Source organism: Labrus bergylta, chromosome 2 (genome assembly GCF_963930695.1).
Source record: "Labrus bergylta chromosome 2, fLabBer1.1, whole genome shotgun sequence".
In the NCBI taxonomy this organism is placed as follows: Eukaryota; Metazoa; Chordata; class Actinopteri; order Labriformes; family Labridae; genus Labrus; species Labrus bergylta.
The window spans coordinates 4,352,705-4,379,768 of NC_089196.1; the positions used below are offsets into that span (position 1 = coordinate 4,352,705).

General features: G+C 40.8%; 2 protein-coding genes across 3 annotated transcripts; both read left to right on the forward strand.

Annotated features, from left to right (window-relative positions):
* The first annotated feature begins 4,067 nt into the window (after positions 1-4,067).
* Positions 4,068-14,900, forward strand: lman2lb (lectin, mannose-binding 2-like b). 2 transcript variants are annotated; one of them, XM_065962965.1, is made up of 9 exons: positions 4,068-4,296; positions 5,654-5,772; positions 5,939-6,056; positions 9,070-9,152; positions 9,869-9,889; positions 10,316-10,477; positions 10,649-10,763; positions 11,544-11,660; positions 12,397-14,900. In XM_065962965.1, exons 1-9 carry the CDS (start codon positions 4,092-4,094, stop codon positions 12,537-12,539), a joined length of 1,083 nt encoding a protein of 360 aa, XP_065819037.1. In that variant the 5' UTR covers positions 4,068-4,091; the 3' UTR covers positions 12,540-14,900. The 2 variants fall into 2 exon arrangements, with proteins under 2 accessions (XP_065819037.1, XP_065819038.1); XM_065962966.1 differs by lacking the exon at positions 9,869-9,889.
* Positions 14,901-16,009: 1,109 nt separating this feature from the next.
* Positions 16,010-26,285, forward strand: LOC109995213 (leukocyte surface antigen CD53). The gene is made up of 8 exons (XM_020648865.3): positions 16,010-16,166; positions 17,446-17,536; positions 18,791-18,979; positions 20,699-20,773; positions 21,942-22,052; positions 22,136-22,243; positions 23,464-23,547; positions 24,263-26,285. Exons 2-8 carry the CDS (start codon positions 17,474-17,476, stop codon positions 24,329-24,331), a joined length of 699 nt encoding a protein of 232 aa, XP_020504521.1. The 5' UTR covers positions 16,010-16,166; positions 17,446-17,473; the 3' UTR covers positions 24,332-26,285.
* Positions 26,286-27,064: the final 779 nt, after the last annotated feature.

Sequence of the window (27,064 nt, forward strand, 5' to 3'; positions counted from 1 at the left end):
ATATTAAAATATCTTTTGACCTTGCAAACAGGGATTACAGTGCAAGTCTGCCCCAGTGGGAGGCGGCTGCATGCAGCATGCCATGCGATCCTCTCCACTCAGTAAGCTGAGGCAGAATTTATTGCCCTGCAGACGGCCAAATGCTGTATGTGTTGGTCTCTGCTGCAGATTACAGGATGCACAAATGGTGATACGTGGGTGACAAAAGAGGTGCTAGACGCTGGCGTTTCGGGTTACAAGGTTCAGCTGGAATTCTGCAGCTTTCTGGATGTAAGTGAATGATATCTTCCCTGGGGACATATACAGGAAATAGTAAGGGCCCAAAGTCACCGCTGGATCATAAACACCTTTATGTTTGCTCTCTTATTCCCACTCTGTCTCTTTGTCTGTCTCTGAGGAGCAATAGCATCACCCTCAAGTTGCATTACTGTAATGTCTCCCAAGATCCCGACACAAACCTGGCTCCCTCTGTCACATGTCAATACTCGGCTCCGTCCATTAATCGAACGGGGCAGCACTCTTATATGAGACACAACAAATGCTGGGTGAGGGAACAAACAAACACGCTGAAGAGCTGAGTCAAATGTAATCCACTGTTTGATGAAGACACCGGATAATAAGTCAGGAAAAGAGCAGGGTTTAGGGTTGTGTCGTAGTCATAAAAGACAGCTCCTGCCTGTCAAATCTCAAATGATGGAAACGCTGACTTACAGCTGCTACCTCATGAATTTTGACCTTCTGACCTTGTTGTCTATAGATGCATGATATGCAGGTAAATTCTGATAATATTGCTAAAATCTGAATAGATGGTATTTGAGTATTTTAGCAGTGTAATAATCCCCAAGAGGAGCTGCAGTTTTGGGTGAGAGAAACACAGCCTGTTATATTAATAATGTTATGTTGTTGTGTATCTGCTTGCATGATGCCCCGTGTGTCTGAGCTTTTATAAATCAGACAACGTGTGTCATTAGAATATCCTACAACATGGATTTATTGTTATTAAAACGTTCTACTTGGAGCGCTGATAACCGAGTGGTTAGTTTGCATGCCCTATGTACAGTACAGAGTCTTTAGTCCTCAATGTGGGCGGCCCGGGTCGAAGTTCGACCTTCAGCTCCTTTCCTGCATGTCAATCCCCGTTCAGGCCCCATTTTCTGACTCTATCAACTGTCCTGTCCCTCCAATAAAGGCACACAAAGACTTTAAATGTTCTGCTTTCCAAAGAACTCAATTAACCCTTTATAAAGTGTTTTGATGCATCTTTTGTGTTTTTGTTGTGTAATTCTAACTTATCATGGGTCATAATGTTTGTATGACATGAAGTTTTTAAGCCTTCTGTGAACTTAATGGATCAACTCTAAACACATGGCACAGAGAAAAATAAGTTAATAAAAAATATAAGGAGGTAGAAAAAACACATCGAGGACACAGTATATGTTTATTTGAAATAGAGTCCTATTATTTCTTGAGAATGGATTTTTAGATTGTCATCAGAGTATTCTTATTAAATGTAAAAAATGTTATTTTAATGCTCCATTGTATGTCCTTTTTAAGCAAAGAAAACTGCATCATAGCGTTCCCATATTTTATGTTTAAAAATAGCCAGAACATCAAATCTGTCTACAAGAGAAAAACTAAGTTCTGAACATCCTTTGGGAAAACATGACACAATAATTACTCTGGGAGAAAGAAATCAATTCAAGCCAAAAGTATATTGTACACACAATATTAGTATCTTTTCTTTACGTGAATTAATGAAATACTCATGTCTGAATTAAGAGAATTTGTTATGAAGAAAATAAAAATCTGCTCTGTTTCTGAATACAGGACTTTCTCATTAATTCAAATATTCTCGTGATTCCAACACAACTATCTGGTCAAATGAGAAAAAATAAATAATTTCTCAAGTGAATGTAATACACATCCTTAATATCCTTATTTGCATTGGGGGAAATTGTTCTCCCACTTTCAATCTTAAACCATAACACAACACTTTGAGCGTGTCCCTGCTGCCATTGCCTTTTTAAACAACCAACTGTGTTGCTTTTTCAGATCTGTTTTATTTGAATGTATTTATTGTCCATCAGACTTTTTACTTCTTAGTGTCCTTCTTATGTTTGTTTGCTGATTGCTGTATGTATGTATTTTACTGATGACTGCAAAACAAATTGCTTTCTCACAGGGATAATAAAGAACATTGTTCAGTAACACAAACTATAAGTACATGATGAACTTGTTTTTCTTTTTCTAATTTATGTTTATTGATTTTTTTTAGGATTTCTAACAAACAAACAAAACAAACATTAATAAACCATTAAAGGACATTACCTCCCAATAAAGCAACATCAGCAGAGGAAATAAAACAGTAACTTTATTTGATATTGAAATAAATAAATAATTTGAATCAAGAGCAGTGAATAGTTTACACTTATTAAAACAAAAGAATATAAAACTGATTATTTTTTATACACAAACAGATAAACGTCTTTGAGTATTTAGAAAAGTGCTGTATAAATCTATATTATTATTATTATAAAAATATGTAGTATAAACAACAAACAAACAAATAAATAAAATGCACAATCAGCCAGCTGATTTCACATGTATTAAATCTGGTCATTATTAAATCTACTGACACTTTCTAAACCTTTTATTTGTCTAATACTGTAAGTGATTTTGTCTGCACTGCCTGATCACAGGTACCTACTCTGTTTTTTATATTATCTGTTTATTTAACAGGGACACATGCAGTGAACATTGCTTCATATACTAAATACAAAGTAGATGCCATGCATGCAGGTTTCTAGCCATGGCTAAATACCAACCCCTGCTGTCCCTGGCTATAGGCTTTTTTTCATAAAATTTGAGAAAGGGGTCCACAGCTCATAAAAAACTCAACCTTTCCTCTTATTATGTAAGTAACCCCATCATTTCAAGACGTTTCCTTATTGACTTGAATTCAGTCTTTAATGTCCTTCCACAAAGCGATTACACGTTTGGATTGTAACAAACACAAATTAACACCTCTTACATTTGCAAGGCCGAGATCAAAAAGCGGCACCTGAAACATGCCACGGCACATGGAAGTGTGCATAATTTTGAAATGCCATAATTGCTGCGTGGCACTTCCATGTGCCGTGGCATGTGTTCATACCCTCCGGGTATATATGTAATAAAACAGTTTCAGCCAGAATTTAGAACATCTGGAGCTTTTGACATCCCCACATATAATATAAGAGGGGTCAAAGGTCAGGAACACAGGGATTAAAACACTGAAATGTAATACTGTGGGTTTGGTGTAAATTCTGAACAGCCATTTGTACACCGGACATTAAGTTACAATGGACTCTTTATTATTCGTTCAGCAACCAACTGCAAGGTAGACTGAATATAACCAGTGGCGAGAGGAGGCTTGCACTTGACACATACCTCATCTACATTTTTAATACTACAGCAAGTTTATTAATACACTGGGTGTGATGTAGATTATTTAGTGTTTCTTTGTGGCAATCTTAATACAGCTGCAATTAAAGCTTTCAGTGTTTCATTAATATTTTGTTTCATTCTGCCACCAGGGGGCCCTCAATCAAAACAATATCTGAAGATGACGTCGAGGCTGCTGGGGAATCATGGGAGTGATTCCCTCTGCTGCTCCACCCCAACCCCCCTGAGGAGAATGAACACTGAAGTGACTGTAGTCAAAACAAACAGGTGAATCAGACCTGGAGAGAATATGATCACTCAGCATGTACTTTATTCAAGGAGCATTGAATTTTATCCGCACATACAGCAACAGTACGGCAGTTCCCGCTTCCGTATGTAGTCTTTGACATAACAGCCGATGTTTCCACGGCAACGATAAATATTGCAAATTAGCAATATGCTGGTGTCCATATTCTGACCACAGCCGCCCCGTAGAAAACAGAATTGTTTACGATGAGAGTATTCTGGTATTTTTCTCAATAACTATAAATAGCTAAAAGCATGACATAAAGTCCGTCAGAAGGGTTTAATTTGAAAATCATGAAACCGGAAATGAAGTCATTACTGCTCCTGAGATCACGTGACCAGGTTAAAGTGGGAGTGTAAAGATGGCCGCCACCGTAACCAAGTCAAATCCTGTCCGATTGAGAAGTTTTTGTTTTCTACGCTCAATGTTTCACTTCAAAAACATACTTGAATCAACATGTTTGTTTGTCGCCCTTTGTGTTTTGATGGGCCACTCGTTGGCGGAGGAGCAGGAGTTTGTTGAGGATTTTTTGAAGCGGGAGTTTTCTTTGGCCAAGCCTTACCGAGGTGAGCGACTGTGTTAGCAACCGAGCTAACGAAGCACTCATTTAAACACAATCTTATCGTTAACAGACATTTCTCCCATTGTAGCCTAAGAAAAACCTACTCTATGCTGTAACATAAAGCCGATGTATATTAGAAATAGTCTGAATTATGGTCTCGGAATTATGGCATCTGCCGTATTAACGCGTTATGAACTCATGATCAGCTCTACAAAGTCGTAATTACGAGTGGGAAATTTCAATACGAGAAAAGAAATACGAGAGTGTCAACAAAAGACGGTTATACATTATATATATTTTTAATAGTAGCTATCATTTACTTTAGTGGTACATTTGAGCAAGCTGTAGGTGTAGCAAGCAGCTAAGTATATTAACATTTGATAACAACGTTTACCTGTATGTTCTATATTCTTGAATGAGAACTGAGAACAACTGGTAAGTACGATGTTTCCAAGGAGAACATGAAGGCAGCATTAGCTAATGTCATAATGGGGGAAATGGTTGCTATTATTGCACAATGATAGTTTGCTAATAAATGAATCAGTAATAGCAGTAAAGTCTAACTAGCAACTAATAATTCAAACTCGGTCCAGCTTACGTTGACAGTGTGCTTCTTTCTGGGGGAGCATCTGTTAAGTCACACCGATCAATCACAGTTAAATGTGAAGGAAAGAGTGGATTAATATGTGGAGGATCACTCATGAATAATCAATACATGTTAAAGTTTCTCATTTTGAGCTTTGCTGATACGGCAGGGTTTTTCCTGGCTAATGGTGTAGTGCAGGTGTATGGAGTATACCCACTTCTAAATCCCCTCTGATTCACTATAGTTAGTAACATTATGAAATGTTTTTCCTAGCATAGAGAAGGGATGACCTCCATACTCGCTCTCTAATTGTAAGTACTCACTAACATAATATATAAAAGGGGTCTTGCTTGACACTGTTTCTAACATTGGCCGTTTATCCTCTGCTGGAGGGGACACGACCTTAAATCAATATCAAGATTAATTGAACATTTGACCTCGATTACGATTAATGACCCATTATTTGTTTTTAATTTTTTTTGCCCTGATAGTTCACTGACATGATCTCTACTGTAAATATGCTCAACTGTTAAGGCTGGGAGATTGTTTCTGATGAAAGAGTTCATATCTGATGAACTATATTGTGGCTGTTTATTGAATATTTTGAACTGAAATCAAAGCATCGCTTGAAATGAAAACACATTTTAGTTTAAAAGTAGAATTTTACTTCTTTAAAACAGTAGAAAATAAATGACCTGCGAACAGACAGTTTGAGAATCAAACATTTTGTATGCGACAAAAAAAAGAAATCCTTTATAATTTTTTTTTTCTTCAGGTCTGGGCTTCTCTAGTTCTTCACAATGGGACCTGATGGGCACTGCCATGGTTACACCTGACTATGTGAGGCTTACCCCAGACCTGCAGAGCAGACAGGGGGCAGTATGGAGTCGGATTGTAAGTATGAGATTGATTAAGATGATTGTGTTTTGTAAATATAATAAAGGTAATTCTAAAAAAAACAGTGGACAACTAGAGCTTCAAAAAATGTTTCTCTGCTGACATACTTCAAACATCAGAGCACCTGAATAACCTGCCTCACCTTATTTTTGTTGCTTTCTAGCCTTTCTCCTTGCGGGATTGGGAGCTCAAGGTGCAATTTAAAATTCACGGTCAGGGGAAGAAGAATTTGAATGGGGATGGCCTGGCCTTCTGGCTAACCAAAGATCGCATGCAAAATGGTAGGTAGAGACTGAATGAATAGAGAGATTTTCTTCTTATTCATGGAAAAGCAGCTACATGTTTCCAATTATTTAAAGTGATTTTACAAAAACAGGATTGACCTCAGACATTCAGGACCAAAAAATAATCACCATTTGGGGGAAATGTACTTCGTTGTCATATCTATTTATGTTGTTTGATCTGCGATTGTTATATCATTGAGTTCCTGTTCTGTACGAAGGGACTTTAGAGGCCTGGATCTGTAGAATTTATGCACTTTGAACCCTGGCAGCAGCTACAGCCTCAATACTTAGCTTTCTGTGTTTGAATTGTAGTGCAGCATATATTTCCCAAGCTCCATCGGTTCTTGATTCATTTCATTTTGGGAAATTGCAATTGATCATGTATGATTATGATCTAACACCCTGCAACAACAATATTTTTAAATGCAAAATTTCCAATGATTCTAAATTTCTAAAGCCGTTTTCACATATGCACTCTGAATATTCTCCTGACCTTTCAGTTCACATCTGCACCTCACACCTCACTCCCCCTCCCATTGGCTCAAGGTGAATTCTCTGGATAATATCCTTCTGCGTTCTCACATCAGCTCACTCGGACTTGCTGCAGAAAACAATACTAGTGGTCTGTGCAGGAGAAACTCCGGGTGAAGTATGAGTGAAAAATGTAGCTGTCTGCGTTCACACATGCAGCTCCTCCTGGAAATATCCTGAGTTTCTTTCAGGAGTTTTCTGCAAGTGTGAAAACCCTATTAGTCTGTTAGTCTACTAATTGCAAAAGAAAACCTAGTTCAAATCCTCAGTTTGGGCGAGCCTGAGGGGACATTCATTTTTACAGTAATATTACTGTACTTTAGTATTTCACCATCTTTAATTATTCTTCAATACAAGATCAACAGAAAGGCGGCTCATTGTTTCCTTTAGTGTTCATCTTTCTACAGAGATTTAACAGAGCGTTCAGTTATACACAGATATTTTTCTCCTCACACAAACCGGTAAAGACTTTAAATAAGCAGATTGACTTTACTTTAAATAAAGTGTCTCTTGTCCCTTTTTGAAGAGGCTCTGCAGCTTCAAGCTGAGCCTCCACTTAATCTAGCTCACATGCTGGATAACGTAAAGGGGGTGGGGGACAACATCGTTAAGGTGACACCACACTAAGAAATGACCTGGCTTTGTATTCATGTGAACTCGTACATGAGTCCACCATGCAGGTAAAATACAAGATTATCTTAGAGTTAGAGCTGTGCACTTTATATGACGACAATCCCACAAGAGCTTTTGACTGCCATAACATCTACATCTGTTTACACATTAAGCACTTTTAATTAAGCATTAAGCATTTTTATTTACATTTTTAACTATAACATTTGTGATCATATTTGAAATCGAAGGTCGGATAAGACTTCCTGAATTAGTACTGTTTGGTTCGTAATGTTCCACTTCTCCGCTCAAGGCGTGGAGTCGCAGCACTCGACTCAATCAAGAAGAAGAACTCTCTTAATGACATTTCCACACATTAAAATGTGAACTTATATGTTTTTATTAATCAGTATTTACAAAAGTGTTAAAGCTACAGGCACATAATTCCCTGAGTCATGACACCTTATCTGGTTTAATAAATCTTTACAGAAATATTCTTTTATCCACAGAGCTTTCCTTCAGAGAATATCAAAGTACATAATGATCAAATATATAATAACATTCAACATCTTGTTTTTGAGATCTAAAATAACATAATTTCAAATCTAATCATTTAACTGGTTCTATCTTACATAACTTACCGGCTCTCAGTCAAAGCCTTTCAGAGTTTAAACATGTTGTAACAGACTGCCCTCTGTGCTTCAAAGTCTTCTTCGACACAAGTATGGAACTTATGTCCACACTTGTGTTCCTAATCATTTCTCAGAGCACATTTTAATCCCCCACCAAGGGGGGTCCGGAGGAGTCTTTTTGCATTTCAGATAACTTTCCTCTCTAGTCTTCTATTGAAAACGTTATATTTCTCATAGCACATTTTCAAATCTTATTTTGATTCCCCACAAGCTCATTAGTGTCACGTTAGAAGTGAAGCAGATTTTACTGCTTTAATTCTGTTTGTTGTAACCAACAAGAAACACACAATAATGTAGATATGAATCCTTTTTTACAATCAATGTGGAATCTTTTATGAAACTCACTGATTGAAACTAAATTACTACCTTAATTAAAAAAATTGAAAAGGTTACAGTTACCTGTTATGTACCTCTTGTACATAATGGTAATGGTAATGGACTTGAGCTTATATATTGCTTTTCTAGTCTTCCGACTACTCAAAGCGCTTTTACACCACATGTCACACCCACCCATTCATACCCATTCACACACTGATGGTAGTGATGATCGCTATGTAGTATCATCCATCAGAAGTAACTAATCCCATTCATACACCACCACTGAAGCAGCGGGAGCAATTCAGGGTTAAGTGTCTTGTCCAAGGACACATCGGACATGTAGCTCTCTGGTTGAGAGGCGACGACTCTACCAACTGAGCCACAGCCGCCACATAACATCCCAATACAACCCATGAATGACTTTACTTGATCATGAAGTGTGCTTCGTTTACAAGACAGACTGACTCAAGTAAAAAACTAGAAAAAAATGACTTTGTGGCTTCTTCTGAGTCATTTGTCAGAAACAGCCATAACACTCGGGGATTTCTCGTTAATGGGATCGATTATACTTTATGTCCACATTGCGTGCTCATGAATGAGCGACTGTACTGTGCCCAAGCACACCTCCTCCATCAGTGCCAGGGCCCTTTAGGGGTCTACCAGGCAAAGGACAGATTACCTAGTGTGAGTGCACCCTTAGCATGCCTCTGATAAATACATCTTACATCACATATCTCTACACTGACCGCTTCAGGTATTTGTCACTGGCTTAATGTGGGAGATGAGTTTAAATGTTGCTTCATCCTTTGAAATATGAATCTATTATTAACACCCTGATGTATCTGACTCTTTGTTTGCAGGTCCTGTGTTTGGCAACATGAACCACTTTGTTGGACTTGGAATATTTGTGGACACTTACCCAAACGCTGATAAAGGCCATGATGTGAGTGAGTTTGTAGCTTCTGTTCTAACTCATGGTTTTTGTAGTCTTAATACGGCTTTAAAAGAAGACTACAGGAACCTGTCATAAGTGATGTTTTTTTTTTAAATTCAGAATACAGAATTTAAAACACTTGCATATCGTCTGGCCTGCCAGTCTATCGTAGCCTCTTACTGACAGTTTTCACATAGTCCGTCCTCTCCGCAGTCTGTCGGCGCCGCGGTCCGTCTCTGGAGCGTGTCAGCAGCATCACTACGCCCGGCTCCTTTTCAAATACTCACAGAGTCTATTTTTGAAGGAGCCCGCTGCAAGCATGCATCAAGCTGAACAGAATAGATGGAGCCAGACAGGAAGTCAGACAGAGAAACACACAGAGCATCAGCACAATTTCAAAATAAAACACAATATTCATATTACCTCAAAACAGGCACCGGATGAACAACCAATCATCCATCAGAAAGATGAAGCAACATGTTGTTTGCATGTTTTTCTCTTTATTCTCACGTGATCTTGTAGTCCTCTTGTGATCTTGTGTACCCGTGAGTACAGCTGCTCATGTTCAAGAAACAGACCCAGTGAGGCGGGCGCACGCAGTCACATAGAGCAACACCGCAGCGCTGATTATGGCAGCGTGCATGTAGATGTGGAAATTGTTAGTTTCAGTATTAAACCGATTTCCAATTTGACATGTGTTTCTCTTTCTTCAACTTGTACATCAGAGGACTCAACCTGGAACTCAGGTAGCAGCAGCTGTTTTTTTGTTTTTTTTCATGAGCGGAAAATGTCCATCCGTCACCTTCACCAGTTCACTGTCTCGTCTCATCTCATCACGTGTCTGTTTGAAGCGTCAGTGCTGTCTGCTGTGTGGCTGCGACATACGATCATATATGTAATCAGTTGTTCTTGGAGTAATTTGTCGTTAAGGGCTGCGTGACTAAAACAGTCTGCATGTGAGCAACGCTGTGAAGACGATTCCATTAAATGATTCAGACTTTTTAATATTACAGAAAAAAGGAATAAAGTCTTTAAAATGTGGGATAGACATTTCTATAAACTATACTCTAACGTTTTAAAATCTGCTCTGTCTTCAAGCGTCTGTCAGTGCAGAGAGAAAAGAATGAATATGGTCCAGTGTTGTGTGTTGAACTCACCTGTCCTCCTCACAGAGGGCTTTCCCGTTCATATCGGTGATGCTGGGGAACGGGACTCTGTCCTATGACCACGACTTCGATGGACGGCCCACTGAACTTGGAGGATGTACAGCTATGACGCGCAACGCGATCTATGACACGTTTCTCCTCGTCAGATACTCTAAGAACAGACTCACGGTATGAAACCGTCACTTTAAGGTGCCCTTGAATGCTGTATGTCATGTTACCACCAAAAAGGTTCCTGCTGAAATTCCTGTTAGATTTCCGGAAACACATGTCCAGAGAAGACTCTTTGCAGTGGTTTGTCCTTCATCAATGACACTGACGGTCCATTTCTCTGCCTTGCAGCTCATGGTGGACGTAGACGGTAGGCAGGAATGGAAGGACTGTGCGGATATCACAGGACTCCGGCTTCCTATGGGGTACTTCTTTGGTGCCTCCTCAGCCACTGGAGATCTGTCAGGTATGAATGCTCATAGGCATGCTAAAATACCACAAAGCAATGTCTGGTTACTTACATTTACTGAAAATAAACTGACAGAAACTACACGTTGTCGACTTTGCTGCTGATTGTGGGGGTGACCCCGACTAAGGATTTACATGTTCACACCTGATTAGACATTGAGCACCTCCATATAGCTGGAAAGGAATGATCCTTGTGGCATAAGCCGTGCTCCACTGTGAGATTGGCAGTGGGCCGAGGCTCTGTGGAATAAATCCCAAGGGAGATTCGATATGTTTATAGGGTCACCCCTATCTGATTGCAATACAAATCGTCAGACAGACAGTTGAAACCGTTTTTCTGTGTCTCATAGACCTCTAGAAACCGACTGCATCCTCTATAGCGGTGCGACTTAAACTTATATTCAGGGAAGCTGGGTAACAAAGCAGTTCGAGTGATTCCAGGATGTTAGCGGATTAAAATCCCAAATAAGCTTTCCTTCCAACCTGCACAGATCCTCAAATAAGACAAGATAATCCTTTATTGAGTCCCAGTGGGGAAATTCAAGTGTTGCAGCAGTAAAAAGACCAGAAGAAGAACATGCATATGAGTGCAAGTACAAATAAGAATAGATAGAAATGAATATACAATGTATTAAAGACTATAAACAAGCTGTGCAGTGAGAGGGAGGTTAAAGTTCAAGTGACGGGTTACGGGACAAAGTGACAAAGTCGAAACGAAGAAGAGTTTTAGTGTAGATTCTCTCCAGACTTAATTCCTGCTCCGTCCATGTTGTTCTAGATAACCATGACATCATATCCATGAAGTTGTATCAGCTGACAGTCAAGCGTGCTCCAGAGGAGGAAGAAGAGGAGGAGGTCACAATCCCCAGTGTTGACAACATGGAACAGTTTCACGGTAGATTAAACTCTTTCAAATCAAAAGTAATATAAGAATGACAAATGAAATGTTTGAATATGTAGAGAGCTCTATTTGACAATAACCAGCAGTGACTACAGCCCAACAGATATTGGACTTTTTGGGGGCGATACTGATAACGATATATCGGCTGACGTCTTTCATAGTTCTATGTTCAATCTGTAGAGATAAGTTTAGACATTTATTGTGTTTATGTCTTAAATGCAGTTATCAACGTCTAACGTAGTAGACAAGATGGTCACTCGACTGGAAAAGTAACTGTGCATGTACGTGCATCACCGCTTGACACTCTTGAGAGTGATGGTGCTTCTTGTTGTAATCCATATAGTGCCCTCTGCTGGTGACAGAGAACTGCTAGTGTAATACAATGAAACTCAAATAAAATGCTTTTTGACTGGTGAATAAGACCAGTGGTATCGGTCCATATCTGTGAAAAAGTTAGCCGATACAGAAAGTCACTTGATATGCTAATGTCAGGTGATATTATCAGCTGGCCGATCAATCGATGTGGCTCCACTTTCTAAATGTAATGTCCTCTCCATGCCCTTTGTTCAGTGATGTACTCTCTGACACATCACAGTTTATATTCTCAGCAGTCAAGCTCAATAGAATCTGTTTCAATCCTGAACGAAGCGGATCATAGAAGTAACTGAGCACCGCTGGGGCCTTTGAAGGGTTAACATCACATTGAATCTCTCATCCTTTTGCTTCATAGTGGATGTCCAGGAGGAAGGGATGAGCGGGCTGCAGTTCTTCTTCACGCTCCTCTTCTCCATCATGGGCCTGGGTGTGCTGGCGGTGGTAGGGCTGATGGTTTACGGGCGCTGGAAGGAGAACAGACGCAAGCGATTCTATTGATCAGAGAACGGTTAATCATGTGTGTGTTCCTTAATCAACACAAAGACAACGCAAAGACTACCATAGCTTTCCTGAACCAAACAATCGAATGATCAATGAAAAAAACGTTTCGAGAGCCAAGAGAACAAACGCCACCAAGACCAACAGTGGAGAGATCACCAACAGGCCAACCAGCTGTGAAATATTCTTCTTTATTTTTTATGTGTTGTGGTGATAAAAGCTGCTCCTTCTGCTGTTTACAGACGTTCATCTCAACCTAAGGCACATCGGGGTCGGTAAAACCTGCACTAACTGAGACACTGTAGATTTAAAGCGATCCTCCATAGGAGTTCCTGATGTCCGTTATGAAGGGACACACTCAAAAAAACAAAAACTTCAGAATGAATCACAGATGCTGTATGTACATTACTGACATCATGTTACCATGACCTTTACTGACATGCAGATACCTCTTACTGCCACTTGGTGCCGCCATCAGGCAGCTATAACCCGATCAGAAGCTGCTTTGAAGACCAGTCAACCTGTGGATCGCTCTCTTTTTGTTGCACTGATAAATTCAAATTGTAAAATGCTCTTTTGAAAATCGAGAGCCCCAGTGAGTCAAAGCACTTCTGTCCGCTCAACTGGATTTTTTTGTCTGTCAATGTATGATTGGTGATAACTGGCTCTCTGTGCTGTACGTCTAACGCTGGGCCCTGTTTTCACATAATGTGGGCTCAGTAATCACTAATTGACGTGCTGCTCCAGTAGATTGCTCCGGGTGGCGGTCGGGTTAAGACGGGCTGTAATAGTTTCAACATGATCTTTCAGGGAAAAATCAAACAGATCAAAGACTTTCCACTTCAAGTGATTATTTCAAAAACCCTTGGTAGAAATAATAATAAAAAATTGGGCCGAGATTTAAAAAAGATTACCAGAATTTCCATGCAGTTAGCCGGGCTGTTTTAAAGTGCACATTTGGACCAATAAAGACGAGCACTTTTTATTTTCAACGTGTCATCATGAGTTAATTTTGGCTCTCTTTACTTTCTGAAATGGTTAATATTTTCCTGTTATAAGTGGATTTACTGTATGTATTTTCTTCTTCCTGTTTGTCACCATGGAGCACCAAATATAATGTAGCATCTGTTAAACTTTTTTAAAAATAAGAAGGTTTTTAGTGGCGCTCAATCCAACAGACCCCCGTTAATTCAAATATTTTGTGATCATGTTGTTTTAGACGTTTTGCTCGAGTATGAACTGTGAAGTAGGTAGACGTATGCAGGATCACGTAGTTATGTGATTTTGTGTTAAAATGGAAGTGATGTGAATCTGAATGATGTTTACTGCTGATTTGTTTCACCTCTTTTATAATTTCTGCAATCCCATGAGCTGGTGCAGGGGCATGTCTGGACTTTTTGGACGTTGGGGGGGGCCCAACTGGAGGTGATGACTTGGGCAGGGGTGGCCTGAAGTTTGTGTGCACAAACATGAATGAAGAGCATTTATTTACCCCTTCTGTTTGCACTAATCAACTTTAAGTAACACAGGATAATAACAACATAAACATCTTCTTAGCTTCATTCTTCAAGGACTCAAAACGCCCAAAAGTCTCAATTTAAAGTATTTTAAAAATTTGCAAACAAACATTTGAACACTGAAAACTATGAACCAGCACAGCCTGAATGGTGGATGTTAACCAGTCCCACCTCTGATTAAGGCAAATAGCCAATCATGGTTAAGGATTTTGGGGTGGCCAAAAAGATTTCAATGGGGGGGCCCATACCACCCCTCTGGACACGCCCCTGAGCTGGTGCCTATACACCTTACTGGTGTCCAATGGATGACAGAAAATGTGGGCTTTGATGCAGCTGCTGGATACTATGTCTTGTTTTCTTCTTCGCTCTATTGACTGATTCACCTCACTTTGAGTCAAACTACTCATTTTGAACCGCGCCGAAGTTCAGCCAAATCCCACATCATGAAATGTACGGCCAATCACAGCCACATGTTTGATATTTTTTTGTCATACGACTGCACACATTTTCATCCAGTGAGAGCAGAGCCACGAGCCGATTCCCTGACCCCCGGGTCTTTTACATGATGCCTGCACAAACTGGCAGACAGTGTGTGCCTGTTTGATGTGTCTTCCAATTTGTTATGTATTGCATCAAATATATGTTTGTCAAATCAATTTGAATTGTCCATATTTGTATCCATTTTTAATTGTCTTTACATCCCTTGTGCTTAGTGTATTTTTAAGGCAACTGATTTCTCTGCTCCATGATATCCTCTGTTTCATGTGTAGAGACACTTTGCTCATACTTGCCACTAAAACCAACATTTGAGTTACTTAATGACATTAAAATGACATTTACTGTACTCTTCTTTGGCGCTGAATAGATCTTTGCTCAAGTCTAGAGAGTTGATCACTTCAGAGGTTAATTTCTTTTTTGTAGAGAAACAGAGTAATTCAAACTAAATGGGGAGGGAAGTTGTCTTTTAACAATGCATTCTTTGTGCAACTGGGGCGGCAAAGCCTTCAGTAATACAATTTATGACTAAAGGTTAAAGGAGCAATAAGTAACTCTGGCACCTGGTGTTTAAAATGGGTACCGCAGTCCAAATATAAAACATTGTAGAGAGCTGTCTGCCCCCCCTCCTCTCTAGAGTCGATACTCACGCAAGTTGCCATTTCATAGACACTGAAGCTTCAGTGTTTATCCAGCTCTGCATGGGTCTGTAAACCTTTCTGTGTTCTAGCCTCTCCATTTTTCAAAAGCATCTTCAATATTGATCCTAGTTTATAAATAGACAAGCAAGATTCATTTTGTTTCGGCATCTTTTGTGTATATACGTGTTTAGTAGTGTTTGTAGTCAAGACCACACTAACTGAGACCAAGACCTACCCGAGACCAGAGTGCTCCGAGACTGAGACAAGACCAACTTCATCCAACTGCATCTAGTGCAGCAGGCTTGTCACTTATAAAACCTTAACATTATGTAGGTTTCGGCCGTAACCAGGGGATAAAATTCAAATTATGAATGAATTGAAGTTCTGTGATCTTTTAGAAAGAAGTGTCTTCCTTCTAATCATAGTAATGACGTGAGAAGGAAGCCTGTCAGTGGTGGTCTTGACTGGTCTTAAAATACGGAGTCCGCCCAGTTGCAGACCGAAACCAGACTGAGTATAAATACTTCTGGAGTACTACAACACTAGCCTATTGTGTTTATATCTCCCAAAAAACTGCTCTGTTTACGTACCAACAGTTCCAGTGTTACAGCATCTCTAAACGCTGGACCTCAGGAAGTAAAGAAGGCCGATAAATCAGTGATGAATTCAAACAGTGTTTGTTTGCAGACACTCAGTTTTTATCAAAGCTGCTCTCCCATGTACACAAACCAGACTCTCTCTCTCTCTCTCTCGGCTCCTCTGTACTGTACATGCTGTGGTGTGGACACGGCTCCTCTTCAGTGTTCAACATCAGTCAGTGCCAGCTGATAAACAGAGGCCTGACATTTTTTTCTTTTCTGCTCCTGGCTGTTTTGCTTCCTTACAAATTCCTGTCTGTTGTCAGTTAACACAGCGATGCTGGGAACAACACTGAAATGCTGCTCACAGGGAAGTTAGACATGCTCTTTTAAAAGGTAAGAGATACATTTTATTTATATTCATGAGATGATCCCAATAGTTAGAATTTGAGTTGACACATTCAGAGCATACTCAGTTTAAGAAAAAAAGCTTAAAAACAGCGTATTTTTATTACATATTATTATATTTTTTTACCTGTAGGTTAACGGTTAGAGTGCGCCCCGTGTACAGAGGCTATAGTCATCGAGAGCGGGCAGCCCGGGTTTGAATCCCATCTGTTTGAATCCCACCTTCTTTCCCGCATGTCACTCCCGACTCTCTCGCTCCCCCGTTTTTAAATCTACCCACTATGCTATCTCTGAAATAAAGGCATAAAAGGCCCAAAAAGCAATCTTAAGAAAAGGTTAAAAATTACACATTTCTGGTTTAACAATCAATGCTGATCAGTGATCAACACATTCAGAGATAAATAGTTATTTAAAGAGGACATATTATCCCCCTTCACCTTTTCAAACAGTCTCCTGTGGTGTAAATGAAACATCTGTGCTGTGCTTTGGTCAAAATATAACATGAATTAAGCACCAGAGGAGGTTTGTGACCCTGTATAAACCAGCTCTCTCAGAACGCTCCGTTTTGGTGTGTGTGTCTCTTTAAATGCAATGAGCCCCCCTGAGTTTTCCCAGTAGACATTCTTCTGTATAGACAATAAAAATGGCGGACCTGCACATGAGGTTTGTTCTAGGCTGGGGGTGGAGTCCATTGGTGGTGTGATGGGGTGATATCAGGGGAGGGGATTTTTTTTTTACCGGAATCCCACTGTGACATCACAAGGAGAGCACATTTGAAACAGAGCATTTTTCTCTGTGTTGTAAGACTTATGCAGACCACAAACAAAAGACTGGATGGGTTTATTTCACATTTTGTGCGTCAGTAGACACTCAGGTTACCCAAATATATGTTCAAAAACACTACAAGTGGATTTTTCATAATATATCCCCTTTAAATACTTTATGAATTCTTCGCTGCTTCACCAAAACATAATGCCCTGAGGATTGCGATACAAACGTGCCATGAATGGTTCATCTTGAGATTAGGGAAGGTAATAATCATTAACTGACGGTCACAGGTCACAGGTGTCCATTGTGCCTCACAGCTCAGTGTTGCCATATCAAACACTGGTGTCCTGTAAACATCTGATCGCTCAGAGAGGAGCTGCAGCTTCACTTATTTTCACTCACAATATACAGAAGGAGCTCTGCAGTTTGTTTTAAAATCTGTATTCTTCCTATAATAATAGCGAGTGTTTGTATTTACCAGGCTGTCTTTTTATTCCAGGTAAAACAGAAGAGGATTATTAGGAAGGATGAATCGCTCGTGTGTCAGCTGCTTGAAAACAATGGTGGTCAGTCTCAACTTTCTGTGCTGGGTAAGTAAAGACCGTCTTTCACTGCAGCTGGCTCACACCGTTCAACCAAACACTTAGCTGTCTTAAGAATGCGTGTTACCTGTTACAAGCTGTGGCTCAGTGGTAGAGTCTGTCGTTTTTTAACCAGATGGTCAGGGGTTTGATCCCCGGCTTCTGCAGCCGCCTGTCCCAAGTGGCTCCCGCTGATTGGTGTGAATTTTTATAAATGGATTAATTACTTCTGATGGTCACTTTTCATAGCAGCCTCTACCGTCAGTGTGTGAATGTGTGGGTGTGACCTGTGGTGAAAAAGTGCTTTGAGCAGTCAGAAGACTAAAAAAGCATTATACAAGCTCAAGTCCATATAGGACAAATGGAACATTGTCGTCCTCGTAGACCTCCTTATGTGGATACATCGTGTTAACCTTCTGTAGTTTACATAGAGGGGGATTTAACTAGTTAATTTGATTTGAGTGGTAGCTGAATGTTCTAAACACTTTTCCTTATTTACTACTCCTTATATTTAATCCATACGTTTCTATAAATAAAATGCATTCACCATCAAAACATTTGAGGTTGTTAGTGGACAAAAAGAGTAGGCAAAGTTGCTATCTCAAAAAGTAAAGAGCCATTAAATCTGTCAGACAAATGCAGGAATATGACAATTTCATATTTATATACTTATATTTATATTAGGGATACACAGATGCATCGGTTTAACATCCATATTGGCCAATAATTGCCCTGCTGACAGACGTCGGTACATATACAAATAATGTAGCACAAATCAATGTCAGTAGCCGATGTTTATTTGTTGTTCAAATCAACTTAATGCTGGAATCTAGTACACCTAACTGCTGATTCAGAGAAAAGGTTTTTTATTGGGAAGAAGATGTGACCTGTTGAACTCTGGTCTGTTATTATTGTCAAACACGAGAGAAAATGTCGACCTTGTGGGAGTCACACCAAAAGAAGAAATGAAACAAACATTGGTACTGGAATCAGCAAGTCAAGTATCAAGTAATAACATGTACAAGAGGAGGCAATGAATGTGCCGAGGGTCAGATAACCTGAATGTTCATACATTAGAAATGACAAAAAATACTTTTTGTGAGGGGGAAAAAAGGTACGCTGTGTTAAAATAAAAACCATCTAACCCAAGGTGTGAGATTTATTGTTGTCTAAAAGTCTTATTTCATGCTGAACACATATGTAACCACAAAGACAGAATAACATCAGGTGTCTTTTGTCTTTTGTCTCCTGTCTCCATTGAAGCTGTGCGGTGGTTTTGTGGTGGGTTTTGGGGAGTTCCAGATGATACACTCCAAGTACGCCTCCCTCGTCACAACCTTCTGGCCCATCTACCCCGCCAACACTCTGGTGGTCACCGGCACCATCGTCATGTGTGTGTGCTACATGGGAGTGTTGGGAGGCATGAGGGAGAGCCGCTGCATGCTCATCACTGTGAGTACGAGGCATGATGTTTGTTGTAAGGTGATTTACAGGTTAAAGGCCCTGACACACCACTGTGGTGTCGGCTCAGGTCGCGCCATAACGCCTTTTGTCTTGGCCAAAAAGTTGCCCTTGTTATGATACGAGAAGACCATTTTCACACCGCTGTCGTTCACGTTCATTAATATAGGAACTTCCAATCAAGAATAATGTCTGATGAAAAGTTGAAGTTGCTTTTATCACTTCAGTTTTTCCTCTCGTGCACTAATTCGCTCAGCAGAACAGCCAATCAAAGTGATTACTTGAAACCAACGTCGATTCAACATGTTAAGGCCCTGACACACCAAGGAAATTGTCGGCCAAGGACCGTCAGTGAGCGGTCGTCGCCCTAGTTTTTGTGTCCGACTCCGTCGCTACCATTCGCCCCGTCGGATTCAACATCTCGAATCGGCGTCAGCGCGGTTGGTGAGAGGAATAACACACAATTGAGTGCGGTTTCTCCTTATTTGTCGCCTCCGCCTCTTCTATGCTTGTTCCACTAAAAGACCAAGAGCTGACAACACCAGCGCCATTTTCAGTGTCTTTTCATCAGACATTATTCTCAATTAGAAGTTCCTATATCACGAGTGGTGAGTGACAGCGGTGAGAAAATGGTCTTCTCGTATCATAACAACGGTTTATTTATCCGCATTCTTCTCTTCGTCCCCGTCAAATCGGCTGAAAAAGGCAGGCAGGGGCCAACGGGTAGCAACAGAGCTGGACATACCGCAAAAACTACGCCGATGATCGCTCACCGACGGTCCAACTAATAAGCCACAATCACTTTTGAAGGATCTATGTCAACATACTTGCATGCAATAGATTTAATGGAGTATATTCCCAGCCGGAGTTTGTTCCTTTCCGTTGTCGTCTAGGAATGGTCTCATGGACTTATGGACTAATTCACAAAGTGCATGTGCATCTCCGTGCGCATGTGCTGATTGTGCGTATTTAAACAACCATTATGCATTCGTTTGTGGCAAAATTGGCCCAATTAAACGAAAATGGGCTTTACTGCAAACAAACATCTAATTCTACAACAGTGCTAATAGATGTGCAGTTAGAGGTAAAAAATGACCGTCTCCGGGGCAGCTGGTGAGAACTGCACCACATAATTTATTAGCGATGTCACGCACAAACTTTGACAACAATTGCATTTAAAAAAGCTTAAAAATATTTCAAAGAAACGGTTATTATATTATTCATGGGTCGAATCTCTTCAGGGCTTTCTGAGGCTTAACCCCTACACAAACAGGCACATGTTTACATTTATGGAGCGTAGGGGGCGCTATGCAGGATGGGGATACGTGTTTTTTATTTTGCCTAAATGACCTGCTCACGCTCACTCGCTCCTGGAAGGAAGCTTTGTTATACACAATGAAACCTGCGTCACATCTGTTGAGGACTTCACAATATACTGGATAAAGTATCCCCTCCCTTTCCAGCTCACTCGTGATGTGGACAAGATTGAGCGAGGTCAGTATGACAGAGAGTAGATACATACGCTCCACAATCAGACACTAAACTAGAGCAAACTGCACAAGGCAGTCGGTTGAATGAATGATGTGCATTCATGGAGCTGTTAGCTGCTGCAATCATGAACTCCTTGTTAAGTGGTTTGTCTGCTTCAAGTTCAAATATCAAGCTAAGGTGTAGATCATACTAACTCACCTGTGCTTGTATTTCATTCAGTTCTTCATTCTGTTGGTCATCCTGATGCTGGTGGAGCTAGCCATGGCACTCGTGTTCCTGATCTACAGCAGAGAGGTAAGAGAATGAGTTTGAAAAGAAACACAAGATACTTGTGCCCTAATGAAAAAGATAAGTGCTCAGTGAAGACACCCCTTGCTCCAGTCAAGCCCCTTTATCCTACTGAGAAGTTACATAACCTACCCTAGGGCCATTAGTTGCCACTGCGACCAAAACAGCATTGCCACCTTTAACAGACCCCAGGATCTGTACATGCAAACTCCAGGTAGTGACAACTCTGATACTACCTACCCCTACAGGCCGCCACAACTTAACCGTGTAGACAGATGGGCAGCAAGAGCCAGTACATAACTAGGGTTGTCCAGGGGGAACCTCCCTTCAACGGTGAATCGCCCAATTAGTCCCAGAACACCTCGGGAAGGCCGGACAGTTAAAGGCCTTGAGATACTAAGAAGATCATCGCCCTAGTGTTTGCGGTGTGTCGATCCCCGTCCCTAACCGTCAGCCCCCATTTGCCTTTTTTTCGGCCGATTTGACAGGTTAAATCGGCGTCGGTAGGCGTTGGTAGGCGTCGGCGCGCTTGGTGAGAGGAATCATTCTGATTGGCTGGCCAGAGATTTCATTTAACTTGAGCCTGCCGCTGTAGTCTCCATGCTTTCACCCATTAGTGCGGTTTCTCCTTATTTGTCTCCTCCGTCTCTTCTTTTCTTTTTCCACTAAAAGACCAAGGGCTGACAACGCCAGCGCTACTTTCAACTTTTTATCAGACATTATTCTCCATTAGTAGACTACCTCTAATACGAGCGGTGACTGTCAGCGGTGTGAAAATGGTCTACCGCCGCCTGATGGCATGGAGAGTTATTTCCTCTCACACATGCGCAGAACGTACGTGGTGGTTGGCCGTCGACTGTAGTCTTTGAGGTGTGTTCAAGTGCAACTTTTTGGCCAAGACAAAAGTGTTGTGAAGCGACGCCACAGTGAGCCTCCTTCGCAACTAGTTCTTTCCGTCTGCTTGGTGTGTCAGGGCCGTAACTCCGGCATCCCAGAGCCACTCCCCTCAATTATAGCTCTCACCGCCCACCATGCCCACACACAGAGCTTCTATATCTTACCTACTTCACCACATTTATGAATATTCAGTCTGATAATTACCACATTTCTCAAAGGTTGTTTGTAACTGTATATATGAAGGATTGATGATATATCTTGCTTGTCTGTTGGACAGATTGACTCGTTCTTTGAGAAAGACCTGATGCGAAGTTTGGAGATCTACAGGCAGTCCAGTCCAGAAGGCAACAAGACCATAAAAGATGACTTTGATGCTGTCCAGCACCTGGTATGTTTCACAGACACTTTGAAGATACGTTGCTTCCCTCTGAAATCGTTTATCATTCCACTGAAGTCGTTCGTTTTGTACAGTTCAGGTGCTGTGGAGTTCATGGGCAGGCAGACTGGAAGGGAAACATCCCAATCTCCTGTTGTACCAAGGACCCCTGTAACATCCCCTTCAACACCAACTGGCAAGAGGTTATTAATACTGTCCCATCACTCGACTGTGCAAACCTGTTTCATAAAGCCCAATTCACACAAACTCTATGCGCACCGCGGTCCATCAGCGCTGCGCACTACATTGTACTTAGCCTCCACTCTAGTCAATCATTGTGTTCACACAGGGTGCGCTGCGGTCCGTCTCCGGCGCGTGCCACCTACGGCACTGCGCTCTGCTCTGTTTCAAATACGCAGCGAGTCTATTTTCGCCGGAGTACGCTGCAAGTTTGCGTCAAGCTGGACAGAATATCACAGCCCGGACAGGAAGTCAGACAAGGAAACGCACAGAGCATCCGGTCAATTTCAAAATAAAACACAATATACGGACTCGCGATTGTATTTTTCATCACATTATCAACATTATGTCAAAACAGCTACCAAATGAACAACAATGCATCTTCAGAAAGACAAAGCAACATGTTGTTTGCATGTTTTTCTCTTTATTCCCGCGGGATCTTGTAGTTCTCCTGTGATGTGTCGTGGGTGCGCTTTGCTGCGCTGATGTCGCAGAAACGGATCCAGTGTGAATGGGCGCGAGCCGTCCGACGGAGCAAAACCGTGGTGCTGGCGGACCGCGGCGCGCACGGAGTATGTGTGACTTGCGGGTAAGGCTTTGGTTCCCAACCTGGGGTCTGGGCCCTCCTGTGGGGGTGGAGCCAGACCCAGCCAAAGATCCCTGCCCTTTAGGATTCAATCATTCAGGCCTTTACTGCTCTCTTTGGCACAAAGGATCAGATGATTTACATCTGGACAAATGTGCAGCAGTTTCAGAAAAGATGTAAACACTAAAAACACATACAAAAGTCCAAATGCACCTTTGGAAACAGGCTGCAAATAGAAAGACATACTGCACAAAGCTGAAACAACTGCAATAACAGCAGAAATTATGAGATGTGGCTTAATTTGACGACAGCTCAGACAAGCCCAGTTTAGTTTAATTTATTTAAATAATGTAAAAGTCTGAACAGATCTTTTCATCAAAGTGTGTCCCATAGATTCAGATGTCATTGTTGCCACTGTGGTACTAAAACTATCTCAAGTTGAGCAGTTCCAGCTTTCTGTGCCCTGAAACAAAGAACCTTATTGTGAAAGACACTCAGAAAATGTGTCAGAAACTTTATACCTGCTAAAAAAGAATGACTCTTAAATGCAGCGTTACTGTTGACAGGTTTTTCAGGTGACCTCATTTTGTCTTGCAGGGGTGTGTCGATAAACTGAAGAACTGGTTTGCCAGTAACTACCTCAGCACAGGCGCAGGTGTTGTCACAATGTTTATCATACAGGTACGGTGCATTCAGGTCTGTTTTAAATTACTTTTAGACTTCGAGGATAATTCAATCTCAAACATTCATGTACTGTTTTTATATTTTGTGTCTTAAATAAAATAATTGTTTTCAATTAGTTAAAGGAGCAATATGTAACTGACAAGCGCTTAAAATGCAGTCCAAATTTTAAACATTTGAGAGAGCTGTCTCCCCCCGCCCCCTCCTCTGTAGAGTCGACGTTCACGCAGGTTGCCATGTTGCAGACACTGTAGCTTCAGTGTTTATCCAGCTCTGCATCGGTCTGTAAACCTTTCTGTGTTCTAACCTCTCTCCATTTTTCGAAAGCATCTCCAATATTGATCCTAGTTTGAGCACGTTTCTGCTCGTGGAGCTTATTAGAAACATGCAGAGGCTTTTTAGGTTGGGTACAATTACTTCTATCTGAACCACTTCTCTTGCCCGCTTCCATCGCTGCAACACCTTTTGGTTTGTTGTTTGCCTGGCAAACTGAGGGGCATCCAAAACGACCATGTGGTGGTGCCTTAAAACTGCCTACCTTCTCTGATCCAAACAAATCCAGAGCATTCAGGGAGCAGAATCTAAAGTTAGAAGGAGCACATACTGGCTGCTGCATTGTTGTCAGAGAAGCCAGCACTTTAACATAGGATGTTTCCTTAATGTCTGATCATATAGTAAGGCTATAGTAAATATCATTTATTTTCTTTTTTTTCAGTTTATTTGTCTGTCCATCTCCATCCCCCTGTTCTGCCACTTCAAGAGACATGGGCTGGGTTACCAATGAGAAGGAGCCAAATCAAAAAGGAGCCGTTTCAAGCTGTATCACATTTTTATTCATCAGACTGGAATCTGCCAAAGTGTTGATATTAGGATGCCATATATTTTCCAAAAGGAAGTCATCTGAAGAAAAAGCCCTTGAGCTCTTTTTCTGTACTTGTACAGTCAGTGTAAACCATCTTCAATCATCAATTTTCTTTTTTGACTGTGCTTGATTAGAGCAACCTCGAAGTACTATTAAACTCCTCTGTGCTGTTTAACGTAAAGGTCACATATTATACACAATACACTTCACTATGTTTTTCTAACACTACCATGTCCCCTAGTCTGTCTACAAACCCCCCAATTATGAGAAAAATCCATCCTCCTCATCTTTTACCTGCTCCACCTTTCCGGAAAATGTGTGCTCAAACAGGTGGGTGACACTCCCACAGCTAGGTGTTTGTTCTGCCCTCTGAGTCTGCCTTCTCACCGTGAACAATAGGACATGGAGCGAGAAAGCCCGAGCCATCCGAGCCCTTCCAGAGAGGGGACGTGGTCAGACACAGCTCATTTACATATTTAAATGTTCAGACACAGAAACAGCCTGTTCTACGCAGGGCTGAAATAAAGCCTTTTCACACATACTCTCCTGAAAAACTCTGGAGATTAGGCTACCTGGATGGGCTTTAGGTTATATGTGACCGCAAACAGCTGAATTTTTCGCGCAGACTTTACCCGGAGTTTCTCCGGCCAGACATCTAGTATTTTTTCCACAGAAAGTCCAAGTGAGTTGATGTCTGAACGCGGCAGCATATACTCCGGAGGACTCACCTCACTATGATCTCCATGAACGTAATTAAACGGCTTCATTATGTTTTCTGTTCATCAGTAAGTTGTTCTCCACTCTTTTGTGGATGTTGTCATTTCATTGGACTACAAAGACAAGACAAATATTCTCATTATAGCGTCGTGTAGTGGACTCTGTTGCTCCGCCCGCTACTTCCGCGTTGTTTATTTACGTCATGTCTTAAGTCAGGAAATCCCCTGCGGCCCCTCCCCTCTGACAGGGAAAGTCCCCCGCTGTGAGGAGCATATGTGAACAGCTAGGTCAGGAGAATTTCCGGAGCAGTCCTCCTGAAATTATCTAGATATTATCCAGAGAGCATATATGAAAACGGCTATTGAGGGGTATGACCATCACCAAATACAGGATCAGAGTGGATTTAGAACAAGAAACTTCACACAGCTGTGGGTGCTCTGAGACTTAATTAAACTGGTTGAAGAGGAGGATACTATGTGACCTTTAAGAAACACAAATGCACATACTGGTCTGCCCCACTATACTTTTGATCTGCTTCTATTTGTATGATGTTTTTTTCTGGTGTTCTGCGATGGATTCAAGTCCGAGCCACAGATCACTGTTATCTTTAAGATTCCCTCGATGTAAGACATTATACTTTATTTTGAGAAGGCTTTTTCAGCAGGTAAAGTACCAGCTTCGTTTGTTTTATTTTTATGCCAAGGGTTGTCTCTAGAAAAGCACACACAAAACATTTCCAAATCAAACTGAAATATAGCCCTTATACTTCATTTTGAAATTATTGAATTCAGTTTGGCTGCTTCTCATCTTCATTACCAGTCTAAGTTATCAATCAGCTTATTCATGAGGATTTGGTTATAAGGTAGGCTAACTAACATCTCCTGCTATGGCTCTTATTGGACCGCTAATGCTGTATCATTCTTTTTCTTTTGCAATTATCATCATGTTTTATTAATATGTAGATTTTTGTAATGATACTTCCTGTTAACAAGGAACAAAATATCTGTTCTTCATCAGTTCCATTAACACTGCCAGCAGAGGGAGATGAGCTGCATTAACTTCTAAAGCTACAGCGAGCAGCTGGGACTGTTTTATAACCATAGTGTTGTGTTGTATAATGAGTTGTATATAATTAATTTTAATTAAAAGTTAAACCACTTGTTCCTGTTCAGGTAGACCTTTTCTGACAGGATGTTCAAACTCTTGAATGGCGTTAATGGTTTCTTGGCACTTCCAACATTTGGCGCAGTAGTTAAGGGAAATGTACCATAATTAATAAAATCAGGAGTGTCCTATCAATTATGTCAAAATGATGTAATTTTAATAAAAATCTGAAATGATTTGAAAACTAATAAAGGGGTCCAGTATTTATCAAAGCTGTTTGTAATGTTAGGAAGGACTGACGTTGACTTAATTCTACTGTCAACGAACAAATGCAATCATTTATAAGTTGCATAAAAGTCTTGAGTGTCTTCTTTTTAACAACTGACATGACGTCTTCTCAAGCTGATAAAGTTCACGTCCTCCTTTCCTTCCATCTCTTTTTAGAAAAATACATATTTGCCCTTCCTACAGCAACCCCTGGTGTGGAAACTTCAAGCGATGATGGGAACTTGTTTCTTGAGTTGAGGCTCCAAAAGCCCAGGAAGTCCAATACACCCACTCATGTTCAGAGGTGGGCACAGTTAATACAAAAAATGAACTTCCTTATCCATTAATCCATCAAAGACGTTAACTTTGATAGAAGTTAGTTCTGTTAATTATTATCTGAAGTAAATGTTAAGGTGAACTTTTTGAAATGTCAATAGACTCGAGGCCATGATAATTTGACCAGAATGCAGTATACAAAAATATCAACAATATGCCAAATACATCCAAATACATCCAAATACATCCAGGTCTGTACTGGGGGCAGCTGTGGCTCAGTTGGTAGAGTCG